At 37.4% G+C, this 20,000-nt stretch overlaps 2 protein-coding genes across 6 annotated transcripts in view; one reads left to right on the plus strand and one right to left on the minus strand.

The window, feature by feature from the left end:
• LOC144960256 (uncharacterized) overlaps nucleotides 1-12,649 on the minus strand; it is a 70,903-nt gene extending 58,254 nt beyond the window's left edge. Inside the window, exon 1 of the mRNA XM_078893291.1 lies at nucleotides 12,388-12,649. Coding sequence (XP_078749417.1) covers nucleotides 12,388-12,403 — 16 coding nt within the window. The 5' untranslated portion in view covers nucleotides 12,404-12,649. The remainder of the gene's footprint in view (nucleotides 1-12,387) is intronic.
• Nucleotides 12,650-13,347: 698 nt separating this feature from the next.
• The window catches only part of LOC144960515 (biogenesis of lysosome-related organelles complex 1 subunit 6-like), a 10,614-nt gene continuing 3,961 nt past the window's right edge, over nucleotides 13,348-20,000 (plus strand). Inside the window, exons 1-5 of one of the 5 annotated variants that reach the window (XM_078893695.1) lie at nucleotides 13,405-13,425; nucleotides 14,396-14,484; nucleotides 14,993-15,127; nucleotides 16,651-16,833; nucleotides 18,596-18,701. In XM_078893695.1, the coding sequence (XP_078749821.1) occupies nucleotides 15,052-15,127; nucleotides 16,651-16,833; nucleotides 18,596-18,701 (365 nt within the window). In that variant the 5' untranslated portion in view covers nucleotides 13,405-13,425; nucleotides 14,396-14,484; nucleotides 14,993-15,051. Of the gene's footprint in view, nucleotides 13,446-13,567; nucleotides 13,709-14,395; nucleotides 14,485-14,992; nucleotides 15,128-16,650; nucleotides 16,834-18,595; nucleotides 18,702-20,000 lie in introns of those variants that run through there. The other 4 variants (XM_078893693.1, XM_078893698.1, XM_078893694.1 and 1 more) reach the window with 4 other exon arrangements.

A 20,000-nucleotide genomic window follows, 5' to 3' on the forward strand; every position in this document is an offset into this window, starting at 1 on the left:
AAAAAAACTATCAAACCCGGGACTTCGCGAAGTCTTCCTTATTAAAGTCCCAGATTTTAGAGTTTTTGCCAAAGATGAGGGTTCATTAAGTCGATCGATATTTAGAGGACAAGTTTTCTGGCGATATGTATTTTTTACAACGAGATTTTTTCCTGGAGTTCGGCAAGGTTGAGGATTAGGTCCGAGCCCGTGGGTGTTAAATTTCAAAACGCAGGCTTTGTGTGATGTGATTGCTCCGGAGCTTTCATATAGAGCAATATCCACTAAACATGCTCAAAGCGCTTTACAAGGAACAGCAACAGGTAATATGTAGAACGAGACATGACGACGCCCGTAAGGCGATAATACAATTTTTTTTTTTCAGACAGAGACAACGCTGTTGACGGCCAGGTACTCATTTTACACCCGAATACAGTGAGAGAATGTGAGTAAAGAACCTTTTCCAAGGACTCTACTATGCGCCGAGCGAGGCTCGAACCCAAGACCTTCCGATCCGGATGCGAGTGTCACACCACCAGACCACATAGCCGCACTAGAGTCCACCCCAATGCCACTGCGGAATCTATCTTTTCACCTCTCCATATCTCGGTCGGATGCAATCCAGACTATTTCTGCCCCCCCCCCCCCCCCCCACCAGCCCCGGACCATCGAGCAGTGGTTGAGCAATTTAGCCTGTTGGATCTGTCAGAGAGCAACTCGAAGATGGGCTCGTGCAATAAAAAAAAAAAAAGGGTATGCGGTTATCATGCAGACTTGCCAACCCTTCGTATTCCAAAAGTGGAAATCAGAAGGTCAGAAAAAAGGAATTTGAGACCAAAAAAAAACAACAACAAAAAACAAGAAAAAAACAACAAAACAGGAATTTCTTAAAAATGGATAATTCTGTATGGAACTGACCACCAACTTTACCACCAAACACATCAAGACAGTATTCAGACACAGCTGGTAAAACTACCTATCACAGGTAATGGAATGGGGAAGGAGGGAAAGGAATACAATTCATTTTCCTACTTATATCTTCCTTTTTGCAATCATTAAAAAAATAAAAATGTATTAAAAATAAGCATGTGCCTTGATAGTTTTATTCAACTTCCATCATCATGTATAAATTAAAAAACATTAACTTTGATACTAACGCCTTTAATTTGTCTCAGAAAAATGTAATAAATAGGCACGGGGTAAAATAAGTAACCCGGGTTAACTACGGATATAGTCGGTGTTAGGGTTGAGTGAGTTAATACGTGTTATTGTCTCGTCCTTCATGTTAAGTGTTGCTGTTGGTTTGGGATCAAATACGGAAGTCCCAGGTGTGAGAGTTTTTAGAAAAAAAAATAATATAAAAAAATTGAAAATTGAGATTTTATATAGAGCAATATCCACTAAACGTGCTCAAAGCGCTTTACAAAGGGTCCCAACCAAACTGGCCAACAGCAATACTTTACATGTAGGACGGGACATGACGCCTGTTATTACAATTTTTTTGCAGACACGGACAACGCTGTGAGCGGCCAGGTATTCATTTCACACCCCGAGTACGGTGAGAGAAAGTGAGTAAAGGGCCTTTTCCAAGGACTCAAAACCTGTGCGACGAACGAGGCTCGAACCCTAGGACCTTCTGATCCGAAAGCGAGTTTTTTTCCACTAGACCGCATAGCCGCACAAAGTGAGGGCCATTCTAGTTGATCCATACAATGTGAAGGACACGTTTTCTGGCCATTAAAAAAATAAAATAAAAATACGTGTTTTTTTGTTTTTATTTTTGTCTGGTATATATAGATAGTTCGAAGATGACGTCACTCAGGCCTTTGTTATTGTTTTTGCCATCCGCGTTTGTGAGTTGTTCTCACTAAACTGTATTAACCAGACTATAAAAGTTCATGGTTACACAGAGTTTGTGTGTTGGTCCGTTATACTTCCGGATGGCAATGTTGTGAACTCCTTGGCCAAGCGCATTCTATCTATAGAGATAGGCAGAGAGAAAACTTAAAAAGGTGTGTGTGTGTGTGTGTGTATTATGTGTTTGTGCTTGTGTAAAAGAGAGACAGAATGAGAGAGAGAGAGAGAGAGAGAGAGAGAGAGAGAGAGAGAAAGAGAGAGAGAGAGAGAGAGAGGGAGCTAGAGAGAGAGAGAAAGAGAGAGAGAAAGAGAGAGAGAGAAAGGGAGAGAGAGAGAGAGAGAGAGAAAGGGAGAGAGAGAGAGAAAAAGAGTGAGGGAGGGAGAGAGAGAGCGAGAGAGAGATACAGAGAGAGAGGGAGAGAGAGAGAGATAGAGAGATAGATAGATAGATAGAGAGAGAGAGAGAGAGAGGGGGGGGGGGAGAAGAGGGTAGTGTATGTGTGTGTGTGTGTGTGTGTATATATATATATATAGATAGGTCGAAGATGACGTCACTCAGGCCTTTGTTATTGTTTTTGCCATCCGCGTTTGTGAGTTGTTCTCACTAAACTGTATTAACCAGACTATAAAAGTTCATGGTTACACAGAGTTTGTGTGTTGGTCCGTTATACTTCCGGATGGCAATGTTGTGAACTCCTTGGCCAAGCGCATTCTATCTATAGGTGTGTGTGTACGTGTGAGACGGAGAGAGATAATGTGTTGACACACGTACTCTGACAACACCCAGCTGATACGACTGAACAATCTATGACACTTTACAATGGTAAATTAGCTCATGCGTCATGGAACATAGACGACGGTGAGACATAATACTAGCAACACCCCCCCCCCCCCCACCACACACACACACACACACACCTCCCATCCCGACACATAGAGGGAGGGAGAGTGAATTTAGATAAAGATATATATAGATTGATGGATAGTTAGATAGAGATATAGTTATTACAGATAGATAGATAGATAGATAGAGAGAGAGAGAGAGAGAGAGAGAGAGAGAGAGAGAGAGAGAGAGAGAGAGAGAGAGAGAGAGAGAGAGAGAGAGAGAGAGAGAGAGAGAGAGAGAGAGAGAGAGAGAGACGATTGAGGAAATTAATGCAGTTCTCTAGAATAGAGTGAAATTATGGATGATATAATCGCACATTAAAAAAAAATAAAAACAACAACAACAACAACACTAATAATAATAATAATAATAATAATAATAATAATAATAATAATAATAATAATAATAATAATAATAATAATAATAATAATAATAATAATAATAATAATAATAATGATAATAGTAATAATGATAATAGTAATAATGATACAGTAGTATAACAAGACAAATAATATTGAGTTCAAACCAGTCCCAGAGAAAGGCCACCTGAGACCCCACACTTTATTAAACGTCTTTATCATTCATCATACCCTTGATCTTACCGTAACCCTTTCCTTACCAACCATTTTCAGAATTTTCCCCATAATTTGTTTTTGTTTTTGTTTTTGTTTTTAAGGGTTTTACGGCGCTTGCAACACATTTAGGTTATATCAGCGCCAGCAAAAAGGAAGAAAATGGGATAGTAAAAAAGTTTTAGAATTACAATTAAAGCACCCAAGAGAAAGAAAGACAAAGGGGAACTGGGAACAAATAGGGATCAGATGTAGATTCCAAGAGCACACTATCAAAGTACTTAGTTTGAGATCACCTATGTCTCATCCGGACACAAGCACAAAATCCAACAGAGAGGAATACACTCAAATGCTTATATTATACAGTTAAAATAACAAATTTAATAATACATAACACAGAGACGCCAACTTTAAATTTGGCTCACAGGAGTTTCAGCCATCACTCGTAGGAATTTCAACGCCGAAAGAGGAATTTCCGCACACAAGAAAAAGGAATTCAAATGGTATTTGATATTGTGTTTGCATATTGTATAGTTCTAAATAGATAACTGATTAGAATTATATTATGATACATAAACACATTGCAAATTACAATCCCGCAAAGTTTCCTTATTTCAAATGAAGTAAAGCGTCAAAACCTAATGGTAGAGATTGTAGTACTGATGGTAGTGAGGATGATGTGGTGTTGGTGGTTGTAGTTATAGTGGTAGAGATGATGAAGGTGTGATAGTGGTTGATGTTGTAGATGTAGTGGTAGTGATGATGATATGGTGGTGGTGGTATAGTGATTGTAGTAGTTGTGGTCGTGATGATAATGATGTGGTGGTGGTTGTAGTAGTGGTGGTAGTGATGTTGATGGTGGTTGTAGTACAAATGGTAGTGATGATGATATGGTGGTGGTGGTATAGTGGTTGTAGTAGCTGTGGTCGTGATGATAATGATGTGGTGGTGGTTGTGGTCGTGATGATAATGATGTGGTGGTGGTTGTAGTAGTGGTGGTAGTGATGTTGATGTGGTGGTGATGGTGGTTGTAGTACAAATGGTAGTGATGATGATGTGGTAGTGGTGGTTGTAGTAGTATTAGTGGTAGTGATGATGTGGTGGTGGTGGTGGTTGTAGTAGTATTAGTGGTAGTGATGATGTGGTGGTGGTGGTTGTAGTAGTAGTCGTAGTGATGATGTGGTGGTTGTAGTAGTAGCGGTAATGATGATGTGGTTGTGGTGGTTGTAGTAGTAGTGGTAGTGATGTGGTGGTGGTGGCTGTAGTAGTAGTGGTAATGATGATGTGGTGGTGGTCGTTGTAGTAGTAGTGATGATGATGTGGTAGTATTGGTAGTGATGATGTGATACTGGTGGTTGTAGTAGTAGTGGTAGTGATGATGTGATGCTGGTGGTTGTAGTAGTAGTGGTAGTGATAATGATGTGGAGGTGGTGGTGTAGTAGTAGTGGTAGTGATGACGATGTGGTGGTGGTGGTTGTAATGTTGATGGTGGTACTGTTAGTGATGATGATGATGATGTTGTTGGTGGTGGTTGAAGTAGTAGTGGTGGTGATGATGGTTTTAATACTAGTGGTAATGATGATGATGTGGTGGTGGTTGTAGTAGTAGTGGTAGTGGTTGCAGTAGTAGTGGTGGTGATGATGGTTTTAATACTAGTGGTAATGATGATGATGTGGTGGTTGAAAGGGGGGGGGGGGGGATCGTTGGAACAAACTGACCTCACCGGAATTTGACGGAAGTTGCCCGGAGCCCGGAATTTTTTGCTCCAGACCGGAGTTTTGGCATCACTGCATAACAGAGAGATGATTTACAAGGTAAAAAAATATCATCTCCCAAAACAACTATGCATTTGACTGTTTCCCTCCCAGCCAGGGTATCCGGCCAGGGCCAAAACAAAACCAAGTAATCTCATTCCAAGACAAAGACAGAAAGCATGTTGGAAAACAGATATAAGGGGATAGAAGACACAGTATGTACCTCCCTGCCCACTATGGGAGGTCAGGAACCCCACCCAGTCCCCATAATTTCACACCCAACCAAAACAAGAATAGCTTTTTCGTATTCAAACAGAAAATCGACAAATACATTCTATGTATTAAATTGATCAGCAAAATGAACTCTACAACACAGTGTCGCAGGTTTTTTCGCTATAATAAAACATTTTCTTTAAAACGTGTGATTTACAAAATAAATCTGAATGATAAAAGTGCTGGTTGGATCGTGGTTGGAACGAATGTGACGATTTTCCTACGGTTGGTAAGGAGAGGGTTAAAGCGGTTCTTTAATAAAAGCCACAAAACTCAATAGTCAAACACCCATTTCAATCCATCCTATCTCAGGTCATAATTTCAAAAGCGTCATTAACCTCAACCACAGCTACAACTAATTTTTTGTTTTTTAAGGGTTTTACGGCGCTTGCAACACATATAGGTCATAACAGCGCCAGTAAAAAGGAAAAAAATGGGATAGTAAAAACATTCTAGATGTAAAATTAAAAGGACTGGAGGAAAAAGTAAGACAAAGGAGAATATTTCAAATAGGGAACAGACGTAGATTCCAAGAGCACACTATCAATGTACTTAGTTTGAGGTTACCTAACAGACACCAGCACAATATCCCACAAAGAGGAATGCACTCAAATGTTTAAAAATCATATGTTAAAAATGAAAAACATAACAGTAGATAACAGAGATGATTTACAAGGAAAAAAATATCGTTTCACTAAACTATAACTATACATGTTACGACTGCTTCCCTCCCAACCAAGGACTCCGGTAAGGGTCAGGACAAAAGTAAGTAATCTCATTCCAAGACAAAGACAGAAAGCAAGTTGGAAAACTATATAGGGGGATAGAAGATAGAGCAAGTACCTCCCTGCCCACTATGGGAGGTCAGGATCCCCACCCATAGAAAACCAAATACAAACAAATAAAAAGTTTTAATTTTTTTTCTATCCTTTCTTTTAATTCGTTGGGTGTGGGGGTGGGGAAATGCATAAACACAAAATGCATAAATTTCTAATCCTACCACTATTTCAATAAAATTGTCAATTTAATGCTGATGTAAAAATAAATCGTTCACTTTGGTCAAATACCCAAAAACCAATGAAACTGTTCATCAGAAAAGTCAGAAAATTTCTCAAAGAGGTCGAGGAAGAAATTCCATAACCTTTTTTTACTTGGAGGAAAAACATTAGCAATTCCTATGCTTGTGACCCTTGGAATTAATTAGACATTAGTGTTAAGGGCACCTAAATCGACATAAATATATCGAATATCTTGCTCTCACAGGAAAGATAGAAGGTAAAAAGAGTAAAGGTAGACCAAGAAAAACATATTTGAATAGTTTGAACAGCTGGGTGACAAAGAAAGAGAAGAGTCATATTTTAGTTTTTTTAAGGTTATCTGATCAGAGAGATGAATGGCGTACCATGATCACCGATGTCTGGCACAGACTTGGTACTTGAAGAGAAGAAGAAGAAGAAGAAGAAGAAGAAGAAGAAGAAGAAGAAGAAGAAGAAGAAGAAGAAGAAGAAGAAGAAGAAGAAGAAGAAGAAGAAGAAGAAGAAGAAGAAGAAGAAGAAGAAGAAGAAGAAGAAGAAGAAGAAGAAGAAGAAGAAGAAGAAGAAGAAGAAGAAGAAGAAGAAGAAGAAGAAGAAAGAAGAAGAAGAAGTGGTAATTATATCGCAAGACATTGTGCTAAAACCTTGAGTTCTTGCGTCTATAAGGTCTTATGGTATGAAGCTTGCCTTTGGGTCACAAGGTCCTGGATTTGAGTCCCGTCCTGAGTAAATGAGTCTTGGGAAAGACTCTTTCACTTTTCTCACATTCTCTCACCGTACTCGATGTAAAATGAGTACCTAGCCGTATTTTTTCTGTTGGAAATAATTGCAATATCACCCAACAGACACCATGTCTCGTCCTGTATGTTAAGTGTTGCTGTTGGCTAGAGATCAACCAAGAAAATACTGGGTAGCTGCAAATAGACTATGGTCAAAACATACAAGAACAGCTGCCAACATGCACAAATGGGGGCTCCAAGAATCACCAACATGCCCAAAGTACAACCAAGCACCACAAGATGCAAACCACCTCGTACTAGATCGCCCAGAGACAAAACTTGAAGGGGGATTTGAAACCATCAACAAATGTGATGATGACTTCTGAACCTGGGTTGATACCTTGAACATAGAAGTGTAGCCGAACGATACTACTACTAGGGACCCCTTTGAGCACGTTTTGAAGATATTGCTCGCAAATTTTTAATTTTTTTTTTTGTATGTGTGTGCTAGTGGCACTAGGCATGTAATCACAGTAGGTTGAGTCATGCTGTAGGGTGGTGCAAAGTTGAGTACTTTCTAGAAAAAAATAAATAGTAGGGATCCCCACCCAGGACAAGGGCATAAAAGCAAAGTTGAGATAAAGGGTTAGAAAAGACAAGAGTACATTAAGTTCTTTGAGCACGTTTAGTGGATATTGATTGCGCTATACCAAAGCTCAAGCTCAAGAAAATAGCAGCCCTGTCTTGGACCCTCACAAATTGAAGGAGCACAACCGCATCTAACGAGCCATGACCCTTGTGTGACGTCCTACATGTGAAATATTGCTGTTGGCCAGGGACCCCTTGTAAAGCACTTTGAGCACGTTCAGTGGATATTGCGCTATATAAAAGCTCAATTTTTAAATTATTTTTAAAAAAAACAGAGCAGCAGTCAAATTTATCAAAATCACAACAGCAAAGAAAAAGAACCGCACTAAACTGATTGAGATACTTGAGCCACTCTACGCAATGTTTTGCAAAGGTCAAAACGACCAATTGAAAAATTACCCCTTGGTGATATTGAACAAAATAAGATGAAGCCATCCAAGTTTTATGGTTCCCCACTTAAAGAATGGATGGATGCCCACTTGTACTCGTTCATACCATCGACATTGAGACACTGGAATAGACAGGTATATAACCAGGCCTCTCGGACAATCGTCATAATGTAAACAATGGCAGTGATTGGTAGACACAGCAAACTACACAGGTTTTCCTATCGATGGTATGTGTCTAAGTAAAATACCCACTGTTCTACCGCTTGATCAATAGAACCAACACAAAAAACTATGTGTAAATTTAAACGTTCATAATCTGATCGAGAAAATCGTGTGATAACTAGTCACCCATTTGGCGGTATAAAAACAACAACAATGATCAGAGGGAGGTCGATTTCATTCACGTTACTCTTGATAAAAAACCAACTATGTTTGTCCAAGCATGTATGAGGGCGTGTCACAAATTCCATGTTCTGATTGGTCAAAAATCTACTGGTTAACATTAACAGTCTCACATCTCCAACAAAAGGAAAATACTGTGGTCTATGAAATATTCAATGTCAAAGTTACAGTCTAAAAAAGGAAGAAATAACTTCCACAACTGAATTCAAGATACCCATTCATATTTAAAAAACAAAAAATATTTGTATACCCTTCCCTACATTTGTTTGTTTTTTGTTTTTTAAGGGTTTTACGGCACTTGCAACACAGTTACGTCATAGCAGTGCCAGTAAAAAGGGAGAGTATGGGATAGTAAAAAGTTCTAGAATTACAATTAAAGCACCCAAGAAAAGGTAAGATAAAGGGGAGTGGTACAAATAGGGAATTGGTGTAGATTCCAAGAGCATACCATCAATGTACATAGTTTGAGATCACCTAAAAGTCTCATCCAGACGTGAGCACAGGTCCCCACTAAGAGGAATACACTCAAATGTTTACCAATCTTATGTTAAAAATGAAAAGAATAACACTACATAAGAGAGAGATGATTTACAAGGAAAAAAATATCATCTCCCAAAACTATAACTATACATTCGACTGTTTCCCTCCCAGCCAAAGATTCTGGCCAAGGTCAGGACAAAAACCAGGCAATCTCACTCCAAGACAAAGACAGAAAGCAATTGAAAACAGATAAAGGGGGATAGAAGACATAGCAAGTACCTCCCTGCCCGCTATGGAAGGTCAGGATCCCCACCCAGCTCGGAGGAATTAGTAGATAATCTATCAAACAACCATCTGATGTCAACTTGTATCCCCCATGTATTCATAAGTGAGCAAACTCAGGGTTAATTATCTTGCTCAAGAAAAAAAAACAAAACAACAACAAAACTGGCTGAAGCAGAGCTGAAACCCATGACTTTCCAGGTCGCAGTGCAATATGCCTTTACTACCTAAGCGTTTCTCCCAGCTCCCTTTCACTTAGTGACAGAGAATCAAATTTTTAGACTAAAATGATGTAGATAGTACACTTTTTTTTAACGAAAAGAATATATAAATTTATGTAGAGTTTAAATTTGTCAGGGGGTCCAATAGCTCAGTTGGTAGAGCACTCGCTTCACAATGAAAGGAACAGGGATTTTATCTCCAACTCCCCTCTCCACCCAGCAGTGATTGGGTTGCTGGGTTTGTTTAATCTAGTGAAAAGTACTTTGTGACAGACTAGCGTCCTATCCAAAGGGTAGCAAGCAATTGCTATTGTCCGTTCACGATATAGAGGGATCAGATGTAGGTTCCAAGAGCATACCACCAATGTACTTAGTTTGAGATCACCTATTACTATTTAAGTCGCATCCGGACAACGGCACAAGATCCAACAAAGAGGAACACACTCAAATGCCTACATTTCATTATCATTTATACATTAAAAAATAACAAATATAATAATAGATAACGGAGAGATGATTTTCAAGGAAAAAAATATCATCTCCAAAAACAATAACTATGCATTTGACTGTTTTCCTCCAAGCCAAGGACTCCGGCCAGGGTTAGGACAAAACCAAGTAATCCCATACCAAGACAAAGACAGAAAGCAAGTTGGAAAACAGCTATAAGGGGATAGAAAACACGGTAGGTACCTCCTTGCCCATTATGGGATATCAGAAACCCCACCCAGGATATAGGGGTATAGAAGACACAGTAAGTACCTCCCTGCCCACTATGGGAGGTCAGGAACCCCACCCAGTGATATGGAGTCAAACCCACAACTCGACCAATAATATGGCACCTCTGCCTGGTCACGACACTACAACTACAATCAACGCCATCCACCATACCCCCAAAAAAGTAGTTTCAAGCATCATAACTATCTTGAGCTTCTTGAGCTGAGCACCTCTCATGACTTCTTGGGGTCACAAGGTCAATTCAATACACAAACACCTCACAGTTTATTGGCCAGCAAGAAAGTAAGCTTAAGAGTTCTATTCTGAAGATAAACATGACACATTGGTTAATTTACAAACAGTAGAAGATAGCTGTCAACAAGGACATTCTTGAGGGTAGAGTTGAGGGGAAAAGAGGAAGAGGCAGGCCAGCAAGAACTTGGATAGATGATGTGAGGAGATGGACAGGATTGTCAGCAGCCGAATGCAGTCAGCAAGCCGTCAACAGGGAAGATTGGCGTGTCATTTCGAGTCGACCTCAACCCATGAGATGACACTGGAAGAAGAAGAAGAAGATAGCAAGTGTGTGCGGCTAAATGGTCTTGTGGTATGACACTTTTAGATTGGAAGGTCCTGGATTCAACCTCGCTCGGCCCTAGTTGATTTCTTGGAGAAAGCTCTTCACTCACAATCTCTCATCGTACTCAGGTGTAAAATGAGTACTTGGTCGTTAACAGTGTTGTCTCTGTCCGAAAAAAATTGTAATAATATCGCCTAACAGGCGTCATGTCTCGTTCCACATGTCATGTGTTGCTGTTGGCCAGGGTCCCCTTGTAAAGCGCTTTGAGCATGTTTATTGGATATTGCGCTATATAAAAGCTCAATTTTTTAAATTTAAAAAAAAAGATAAGATCTGCCCTTCTCTAGATGAGTAAAGAAATGAAAACAAAACTGATAGACTCGAGGATAGAAGAATGATTAATTGGTCATTTGACGGGTTAGTAATGAATTGAAACCAACAATATTTGTGACCCTTCATCTCAAAACGATATTATGTCGGGATGGACCAGATGCTAAAAAGTCAAATTATAGTTAATTTGGTCAAAAATATGAAACGTTGGTATTTAGAACAGTAAAATATGATATTCCTTCTCCTCTATAAAGCATATAAACTCAACTTAAGCATGATATTTCTGGCTATAAATTCCATTTTAAGCATCTTAATCATCCCGACTTAATACCGTTTTGAGACGAGGGGTCACATTTAGTCAGTTGTCCTTAGGAAAAATAATTTCATACACTCAATAAAAATCATTACCGAGAAAAATTTAGGATAGTCTACAGTTCAGTAAAGTTGAATGAATGTTTTAGTTCGGAGCGCTTTATAAACACACTTAGGTTTGCCATATTTAATTTGTCATTAACGTTTTGGGGGAATAAATTGCAAATGCGTCCACCACTTACATTGCAGACGGTAGTAAATATACAAGACAGGTAGTTGAGTAGTTGTAAACCATCATGTGAATTAGATATTTCATCATTTTTAAATACATCTCCAAAGAAAGAACAAAATGACTCTGGGCGTTAATACCCTAAGCAAAATAAAGAACTCTTATTATAGAAGCAAAATATAACTTTAATTCAAGGTGATCAACTGATATTTACTGTTTGTAATGTAAGTGGTGGCGGTGGGGTGGACCTAGAACTCTGATGTAGTGTGAGTGTGACCTATCACTATCGATCGAGAAAGAATCTGTTGAAGTGAAGTTGAAGTTGAAAAGCAACTCTTAGGCTAATCAAGGGATTTATTTTGGGAACATTGAAGAGACAGAAAGGAAAAATAATATTCAAAATATTGTACCGTTCCAAAAAATAAATATGTACATCATCCCTGGACAGAGATGAAGAACAGCTGTTCCAAGATCTTTTTTTGTTGTTGACAAAAACGTTTCCATTGCTAATGACATGACATTGTGCCACGCAAACTGAATTGAACGTGGAGGCAAGGAAATAAGATATTCAACTTCCACGAGAATAAACAAAACCAACGAACACAGCGGGGTGTGAATAGATCACAAGTCATAGAATAAAGTCTATAAACACTGCTGTCTAGTAATCAAGGAAACCAAAGCTACAAATGAAAAGTTGAGAAAGCACGAAGAGAATTTTCGCCTTACCTTTTTTAGGCTTCATGGTCAAATCTTCATCGCAGTGTAAATGTCCTGCTCACTTCCATTTTCCTCGGTCATTTTAACGATATCACAAGCATATGATTCTATAAAGTACATATCACAAAGTCAATTTGGGCTTGACACGCGTAAATGAAACAAATCCCATGACTAAATAGAACAAAATCCGCTGCAGGGAGAACAGGTCCCAGCCCTTTTCAGCTGTTTATCATGAATTTGTTGTTTCCCCAATCATGTCACGTGACCTGTCATTACCATTCGTGGAGTTAGATTTTTCTGTGTTACAAATTGATTATAAAAATATTTCTCAGCAAAGGAATTCAATGTGCTTGTTTAGAAAATTAATTAATACAAATGGACGAAAATAAAACAACAAAATGGTATTTAATTCAAGTATTTTTCCACTTCAGATGATCAATTTGAACCCTGACCTTCCGAATGTTGACCTGGATTTGACAATAACCCGACGGAAAGAGATTCCGTTGCCTAGTGTCACTACTAAATTTAGACATCCATTTCTCCAATTTTTAAACGTTTATTATAATCCAGCTTTATTACTTGAGTCTTTTCCCCGAATCATCACACCTTTATAAAAAAATTAATGCAATAAAAGATAGAAAAGAAAAGAAAGCTGACAAAATAATAGGGGACGTCACTCATCTATTTTCGTTTTTTTAAACACCAGCTGTTTACAATCTTCCACATGGTTACACTATAAATAGATTTGACCTATTTGCTTGCATCTGTCCCTTCGTGTACACGAAGATCTGTTATTAAAAAAAAATAATGCAAAAATAGAATGTTTGTCCGTAATCCTGTTCAGTCTTTTCATATTTTCGTAATTAAACATCATCATACAATTAAAAAACAAACAAACAACCTTATACATTGTCCTTATATTATACGAAAGAGATTATGTTATAAGCGACGTAATCTGAACTTTGACATAGACTAATTTGACCCTTAGCGGAAGTCACAAGTTTCAGTTTTCTGTTTATTACCTGAAGACAGAAATATTCTTTGAAAGTGAGAGATTTTAGAAATTGGTGTTTATTTTGTCTTTTAAAATGAAATATTTGAATACATATTTTATGTTTGTGTTTATTTTATGGGACATGACATTCAGGCTGCCTATTGATTGGCCTTTTAATAATTTTCCAAATGTTATTTATGTTATGGTCTGCTCTGCTAGATAATCTCTGTTTCATATTCTCTGGATTGATGACTGACGACGGGGCTACTCACAAACCACACCAATCAGTCCATAATACCACGGCTATCATTGCTTCATCACAGAGAAGCCTAGAGAGTAGATACCAATTTTTTCAGCAATCATTTTCTAACTATAGATATCTATACTAACGAAGTGTCAGTTCGGACTGGAGTCTGAATAATCTCCTGTTACTGTTACTTTTCGGACTCAAAACTCCAATGTGCGTGTGCAAACACAGGTTGGACAGGTTGGTTGCGCATTGAAGCTTGATTCCGAAAAGTCCATGGTAGACTCGAGTCCGAAGAGTGACCGCCTTTTTTTTCTCCTGATCTCTGAATTTTAGTTGCTCCCTATCCTACTTTTTACGTTATGGCGAGCCCGATGATAACTACAAACTTGTTTTCGCCTGAAAAGCAGTTAAAACAATGAAATGCTGCTACTGGTCTCTTTGTGATAACCCCAAGGTCTAATGTTTGGGATTCAGAGTCTAGTAGTGAAATAATTAATCACATCATACCGCTCTGAATATAACTTGCCGGGTGAGACCCGGCTAGGTTAGCGACGGCGCTGCTGTTTCTGACATGATTTTGTCTATTTCAACAAAGTCACACATTCCTGTTTTTCCTTTGTTTACATTCACTATTTTATACATTTCCATACGATTATCTATAATCTCTTGTCAGCTAGTTATGATCTCCTCTTCCTCCTCCTGAAAATTAAAAAATAAAGTAAATCCCTTTAATCGCTACCAAGGTGAAATTTGTCTTTATGGTCTATTCCAAGGGATGACTGGAATAACCCAGGGCTCAGCCTCAGTGCAGCGCTGCAAAGTGAGCTAGGGTGATGTGACTTGCTCTAGGCCACGCAACGAGGTGGGTAGTCGAACTTGATACCTTTTGGGTACGAAGCAAAGACCATACCGCTGAGCCACGCTACCCTTCTCCTCCTCCTCCTCCTCCTCCTCCTCCTCCTCCTCCTCCTCCTCCTTCTCCTCCTCCTCCTCCTCCTCCTCCTCCTCCTCCTCCTCCTCCTCCTTCTCCTCCTCCTCCTCTTCCTCCTCCTCCTCCTCCTCCTTCTCCTCCTCCTCCTCCTCCTCCTTCTCCTCCTCCTCCTCCTCCTCCTCCTCCTCCTCCTCCTCCTCCTCCTCCTCCTCCTTAATCTCGTAAATAGAGACAACACATGACAAACAAGGGCCCTAATCCTTCATCAAGAGACAACAAACTATCCAGACAAAATTTTAACCAAAAAATCAAAATGTCAATAAATGTGACGACAGAAAGATGCATGGAGGGAGGGGATATATTATATAGGTAGGTTTTGTTTGATTTTTAAAAATAATTTTTTTTGTTTTAATAAATTCTGACTCTTCCTTATTGGTAGCTTTCTTCACCTGAGGGGCCTTTTAATGTCACTTAGATGTGAAACCGCTATTGACAAAAATGGACAAGGAATCAGAGAAAGGAACGGATATCAGAGATGAAAAGACCAAAGAAGAGGATGTTACACAAGCTGAAGGTAAGTGTTGTGAAAAGTATTCACTATTATGGTCACCCTCTTTTCGTTTTAGTTGTGTCTGTTGAGTTGGGTCAAGTGAGAGTGCAAAGATGAGATTGTGTAGATAGTGAAAGAGAGAGAGAGAGAGAGAGAGAGAGAGAGAGAGAGAGAGAGAGAGAGAGAGAGAGAGAGAGAGAGAGAGAGAGAGAGAGAGAGAGAGCAAATTGCATTGTCCGTAGCCTTCATGAGCTTATAGTCTGAAGCTGACGAGAGAAAAAAAAAGTAATAAATCAAGATGATCGCAAAAAAAAAAGTTGATTATTGTGAGTTGTATTCAATAACTCAACCAATGGAATCATTTATTTTTCTGCTGAATCTTATGAATTTTTCGTAATTTTACGAATATTAGATACATTTTATTGCCAATTACGAAAATACAAAATTTTATGTAAAATTACGAATATTCAATTGTTAGTAATATTTAAATAATAATACTATTAATAATAATAATAATAATAATAATAATAATAATAATAATAATAATAATAATAATAATAATAATAATAATAATAATGGTAATAGTAACAACAATAAAAAAGTATTTCTACAGCACGTAAGCATGATGATGTAATGTTGAAGTGATCATAAATGTCAAATTGTGGTTGTTCGTACACAATTTCAAAAATGACAAATTTCCTTGTCAAGTCAATAAAAATTGACATAAGAATGGCTAAATTTGAAGTTTTTAATTTGGCAGGTCTGCTTTGAGCAGCACTTACTTCCGTTTCACTTTTTTGAACTTGTTGATCACCGTCTCATAAGGTGACATTCATTTTTGGTCAGACTCAGGCATAGCTGTCTTAAATGCTTGCCTCACCTGAAAAAGTCAGACCCACAATTTGTGAGTATTTATCACAATATGTTGACACACTTTTGAAGGCATTGCATGCAATAAAATGAGTACCTTGCTGTTAACAGTGTTGTAATATCGCCTAACAGGCGTCATGTCCCGTCTTTCACGTTAAATGTTGCTGTTGGCCAGGGACCCCTTGTAAAGCGCTTTGAGCACATTTAGTGGATATCGCTCTATATAAAAGCTCATGTTTTTTTTTTTTTTAAAGCTCAACTGAGCTTCCAGGATCTCCTGTTGATGTAATACACTTCAACAGTTGTGACATCACTTCCCTCCTAATGACCCCTAGTAACTTAGTAACTGGCTCTAAACTATCAGAACAATGGCGGACGCCCTTATGAAATATTACTCCGACGAGCTTAAAAGCGTATCCAGAGGGAAAAAAACCCATTAAAAACCTGATCATGTTTTGACTTTTACACATCCTGATCACAAGACATGAAAAGTTCTAGCCAGCATGAAGAATAAAAAGTACAGATTATCTTTGTTTAGAACCAAGATGGCCGCCGTTGCTGGGCGACGTGACATCAGACTATTGAATCCTATTGGTCTTAATTTTATTTTTAAAATTTTTTTTTTTAAAGTACTGGTTATCTATTTTTAAAAATTATTTTAAAAAAATCCTTGACAGAAACAAAAGAAGATAAAGACAAAATGAAAGAATTGTCACCATCCAAGGAGCCGGATGAAAATTGTATCAATACTGACCAAGTAATTGATAAAGTCGGCGACAGTCCAGTCCAAAGGAGTGACAGCAAAGATGAGAAATTAGACTACGGTATGAGTCTCCTTCAAGACAGCATTTATTTTGACAGTAGGTTTTAAAATATATTTTTTTGGTGTGTTTTTTCTCTTTTTCTTTATCTTTTTATTCTTTTTTTTTTGTCCTGGATTTTTTTATCTTTTTATTATTACATTAGTAATAATGATAACAGTGATCATATTTTTAAAAAAAATATGTTACCAAATTTAGCTCTGTACGTTTTTTGATGGCCGAGGTATTAATGGTTGAATGACCCGGTTTAAAATTAGTCCTTTTCTCGATGCATGACGCAAAATATATAGTTGTTTTTTTTTTTTGCCACAAAAATGACGTCTATTGTGGTACCTATTATTATTATTATTATTATTATTATTATTATTATTATTATTATTATTATTATTATTATTATTATTATTATTATTATTATTATTATTATTATTACAGGCCTGTAAATCTTCCGTCTATTGTCGGATTTCCGACAGTACGAATTTGCTCTATAAGTGCTAAAAAAAAAAAATTAAAAAAAAAGATAATAGTAAAAATAAAATTTGTAACTCCAAAGAACAGAAACAATAAAAAAGAAAATAAAAGACTTTTATTTCGTTCCTAGAAAAAATTAGATTTTATTCCGTTTCAAATGCCGACTTAAAAAATACAAAACAAAAAAACTTTTTATTTGTCGCATCAAAGACAAAACATGCCGTTTATCAGTTAGCTATAATATTATCATGCCACCTACACGCTCCGCTAGACGTTTATGTATTCACTGCTTGGCTACTGTGCCACAGCCAGCGAGAGAGAGGTTGCGAAGTTCGCGCAAGTCGTCTTCACACACACACGCACACACACACACACACCTAGTCAGTAAATAACGCACACACAGAAGTGTGTCGAACTGGACCGGAAGGTTTCTCTCTATTTTGCTACCGACACACATGCATATTATATCTCCAGTTCTTATTTCTCAGTCTCTATATTTTATTGGTTCCATCCGGATGTGAGACGTAAAAAAAAATAATGCGAAATAATTATTTTTCTTCGAAATATATATTCTTCTTCGAAAGCTCTCACACCACCGCACCACCTCCCCCTCTTCTTCTTCTTCTTTTTCTTCTTCTTCTTCTTCTTCTTCTTCTTCTTCTTCTTCTTCTTCTTCTTCTTCTTCTTCTTCTTCTTCTTCTTCTTCTTCTTCTTCTTCTTCTTCTTCTATAAGAATTAATCCAAATAAACGAAAGAATCAGCGTAAACATGTAACACAAACAGGAGCGAAGATACGCAGCTTCCCGTGTCGAGCACTAGACGTCTAGATACACATCCTTCAAAAGGGTAGGAATTGTTCTCTTCCTTTCATTTTACAACTAACTCAGACCTGGGACCTCAAATAATTGGGATTTTTTTTTTGATACCATAAAATAAGGATCTCGTTATAAATAAGTAGGGGAAAGTGACATGATTTGACTAGTCAATTGACGTGTCATATCTGTGTTGTGTCCATATTTTTATCTTGTTGTGTCTATTTTCGCGTTTCAAAAAGTTCCAACAATTTTGTCACCAACCATTTACAGGCCTGTTATTATTATTAGCATTATTGTTATTAGTATCATCATTATTGTTATATTAAATATCATAATGGATATTAACAATAATAATGAAGGGGATAATAATAATATTCAATGATTAATATATAATGTGCTCTTCTATTTAAAATAACATTTTTCGTAAGATCATTTTCTCTTTATTTTTGTTGTTGTTGTTGTTGATTTAAATGTATTTTAAGACTTGGATTCCCTCCCGCCTTCCATTCTCCTTATAGATGACATTCAAGTCCGTCCTGAGCTGGTTGAGTCGTTGACCGCTGGGTTCACAGAAAAGTTTCTGCCTTCACTGGAAAGGAACAGACGGACCATTGGCCAGATTAAGTATGTTTGGGAGTATAGAGAAAATCATTTGCATCTATTTATATCGCATTTTAAAAATATTTTTTTATCATCATGTTTTAGTGGACAGCGTGGCTCAGCCGTACGGTCTTTGCTTCGTACACGAAAGGTACTAAGTTGATCACCTGGCGCTGTGCTGTGTGTGTGGCCTTGAGCAAGTCACCTCACCTTAGCTCAATTTGTGGCGCTGCACTGTGGTTGACGCCTGGATTATTCCAGTCTTCCCTTGGAATAGACTCGAGAGACAAATTTCCCCTATGGAATGAATAAAGGGAATTGTATTGTATTGTGATAGCCTTGAACAGTTGTGATGTCACTTCCCTCGTAATGACGCATAGTAACTTAGCAACTGGTTCTAAACTATCAGAACAATGGCGGACGCCCTTATGAAATATTTCTAAAGTGTGTCCAGAGGAGAAAAACATTATAAATCTTATCATGTTTTGACTTTTATACATTCTGATCACATGAGATGTGAAAACGGTCGAGCTAGCATGGAGAAAAAATGTACAAATTTTCCTTGTTTAGAACCAAGCTGCTGATTGCTGGGCGGATGTGACATCAGACTATTGAATCCTCTTGTAACGTGTGACGTGACGGGAACGAAGAAGAAGAAGAAGAAGAATCCTCTTGTAAACCGAAAATTTCAATCAGTGCTCCCTTATGACTGTCTTACAGTCCCAAACTCATAATTCCTAAATTGTGTCGAAAGCGCCGTTAAACACCTAAAAAAAATCAAACTCATAATTTTGGTAGACCATTTATACAGCATGTACGAGAAAGGCTTCATTTTCAGAAGTCATCTTCCTTCAATAGCAATCCATTTATGTAAATTTTAGAGCATTAACTAATAATAATAATAATAATAATAATGATAATAATAATAATAATAATAATAATAATAATAATAATAATAATAATAATAATAATAATAATAATAATAATAATAATAATACTTTATTGCATCCCAAAAAGGAAATTTTTTGTACAGACGTGGTATAATTTACACAATAAGATAAAAATACAAATGGAAATGGGATGTATAAAAACGGAACAGCTCAATAACCAGAGCTGCGCTTTATAATATTAATAATTTCAACACTGTAAAATAGTTAAAACTGTCACTATAAATTGAAAATTGAAAAGATTGCAAAACAAATAAATTAATAAATTAATATTTACATTTTTTGAAAGTAAAAATGCGAAATAATTATATAAAATGATTATTGCTTGTTGTTATAAAGCCTAATACCGGACGGCAGAAAAGATTTTCGGTGTCTC

This window comes from Berghia stephanieae, chromosome 15, assembly GCF_034508935.2.
Source record: "Berghia stephanieae isolate SIO BIC M18660-M18661 chromosome 15, UCSD_Bste_1.3, whole genome shotgun sequence".
Lineage (NCBI taxonomy): Eukaryota > Metazoa > Mollusca > Gastropoda > Nudibranchia > Aeolidiidae > Berghia > Berghia stephanieae.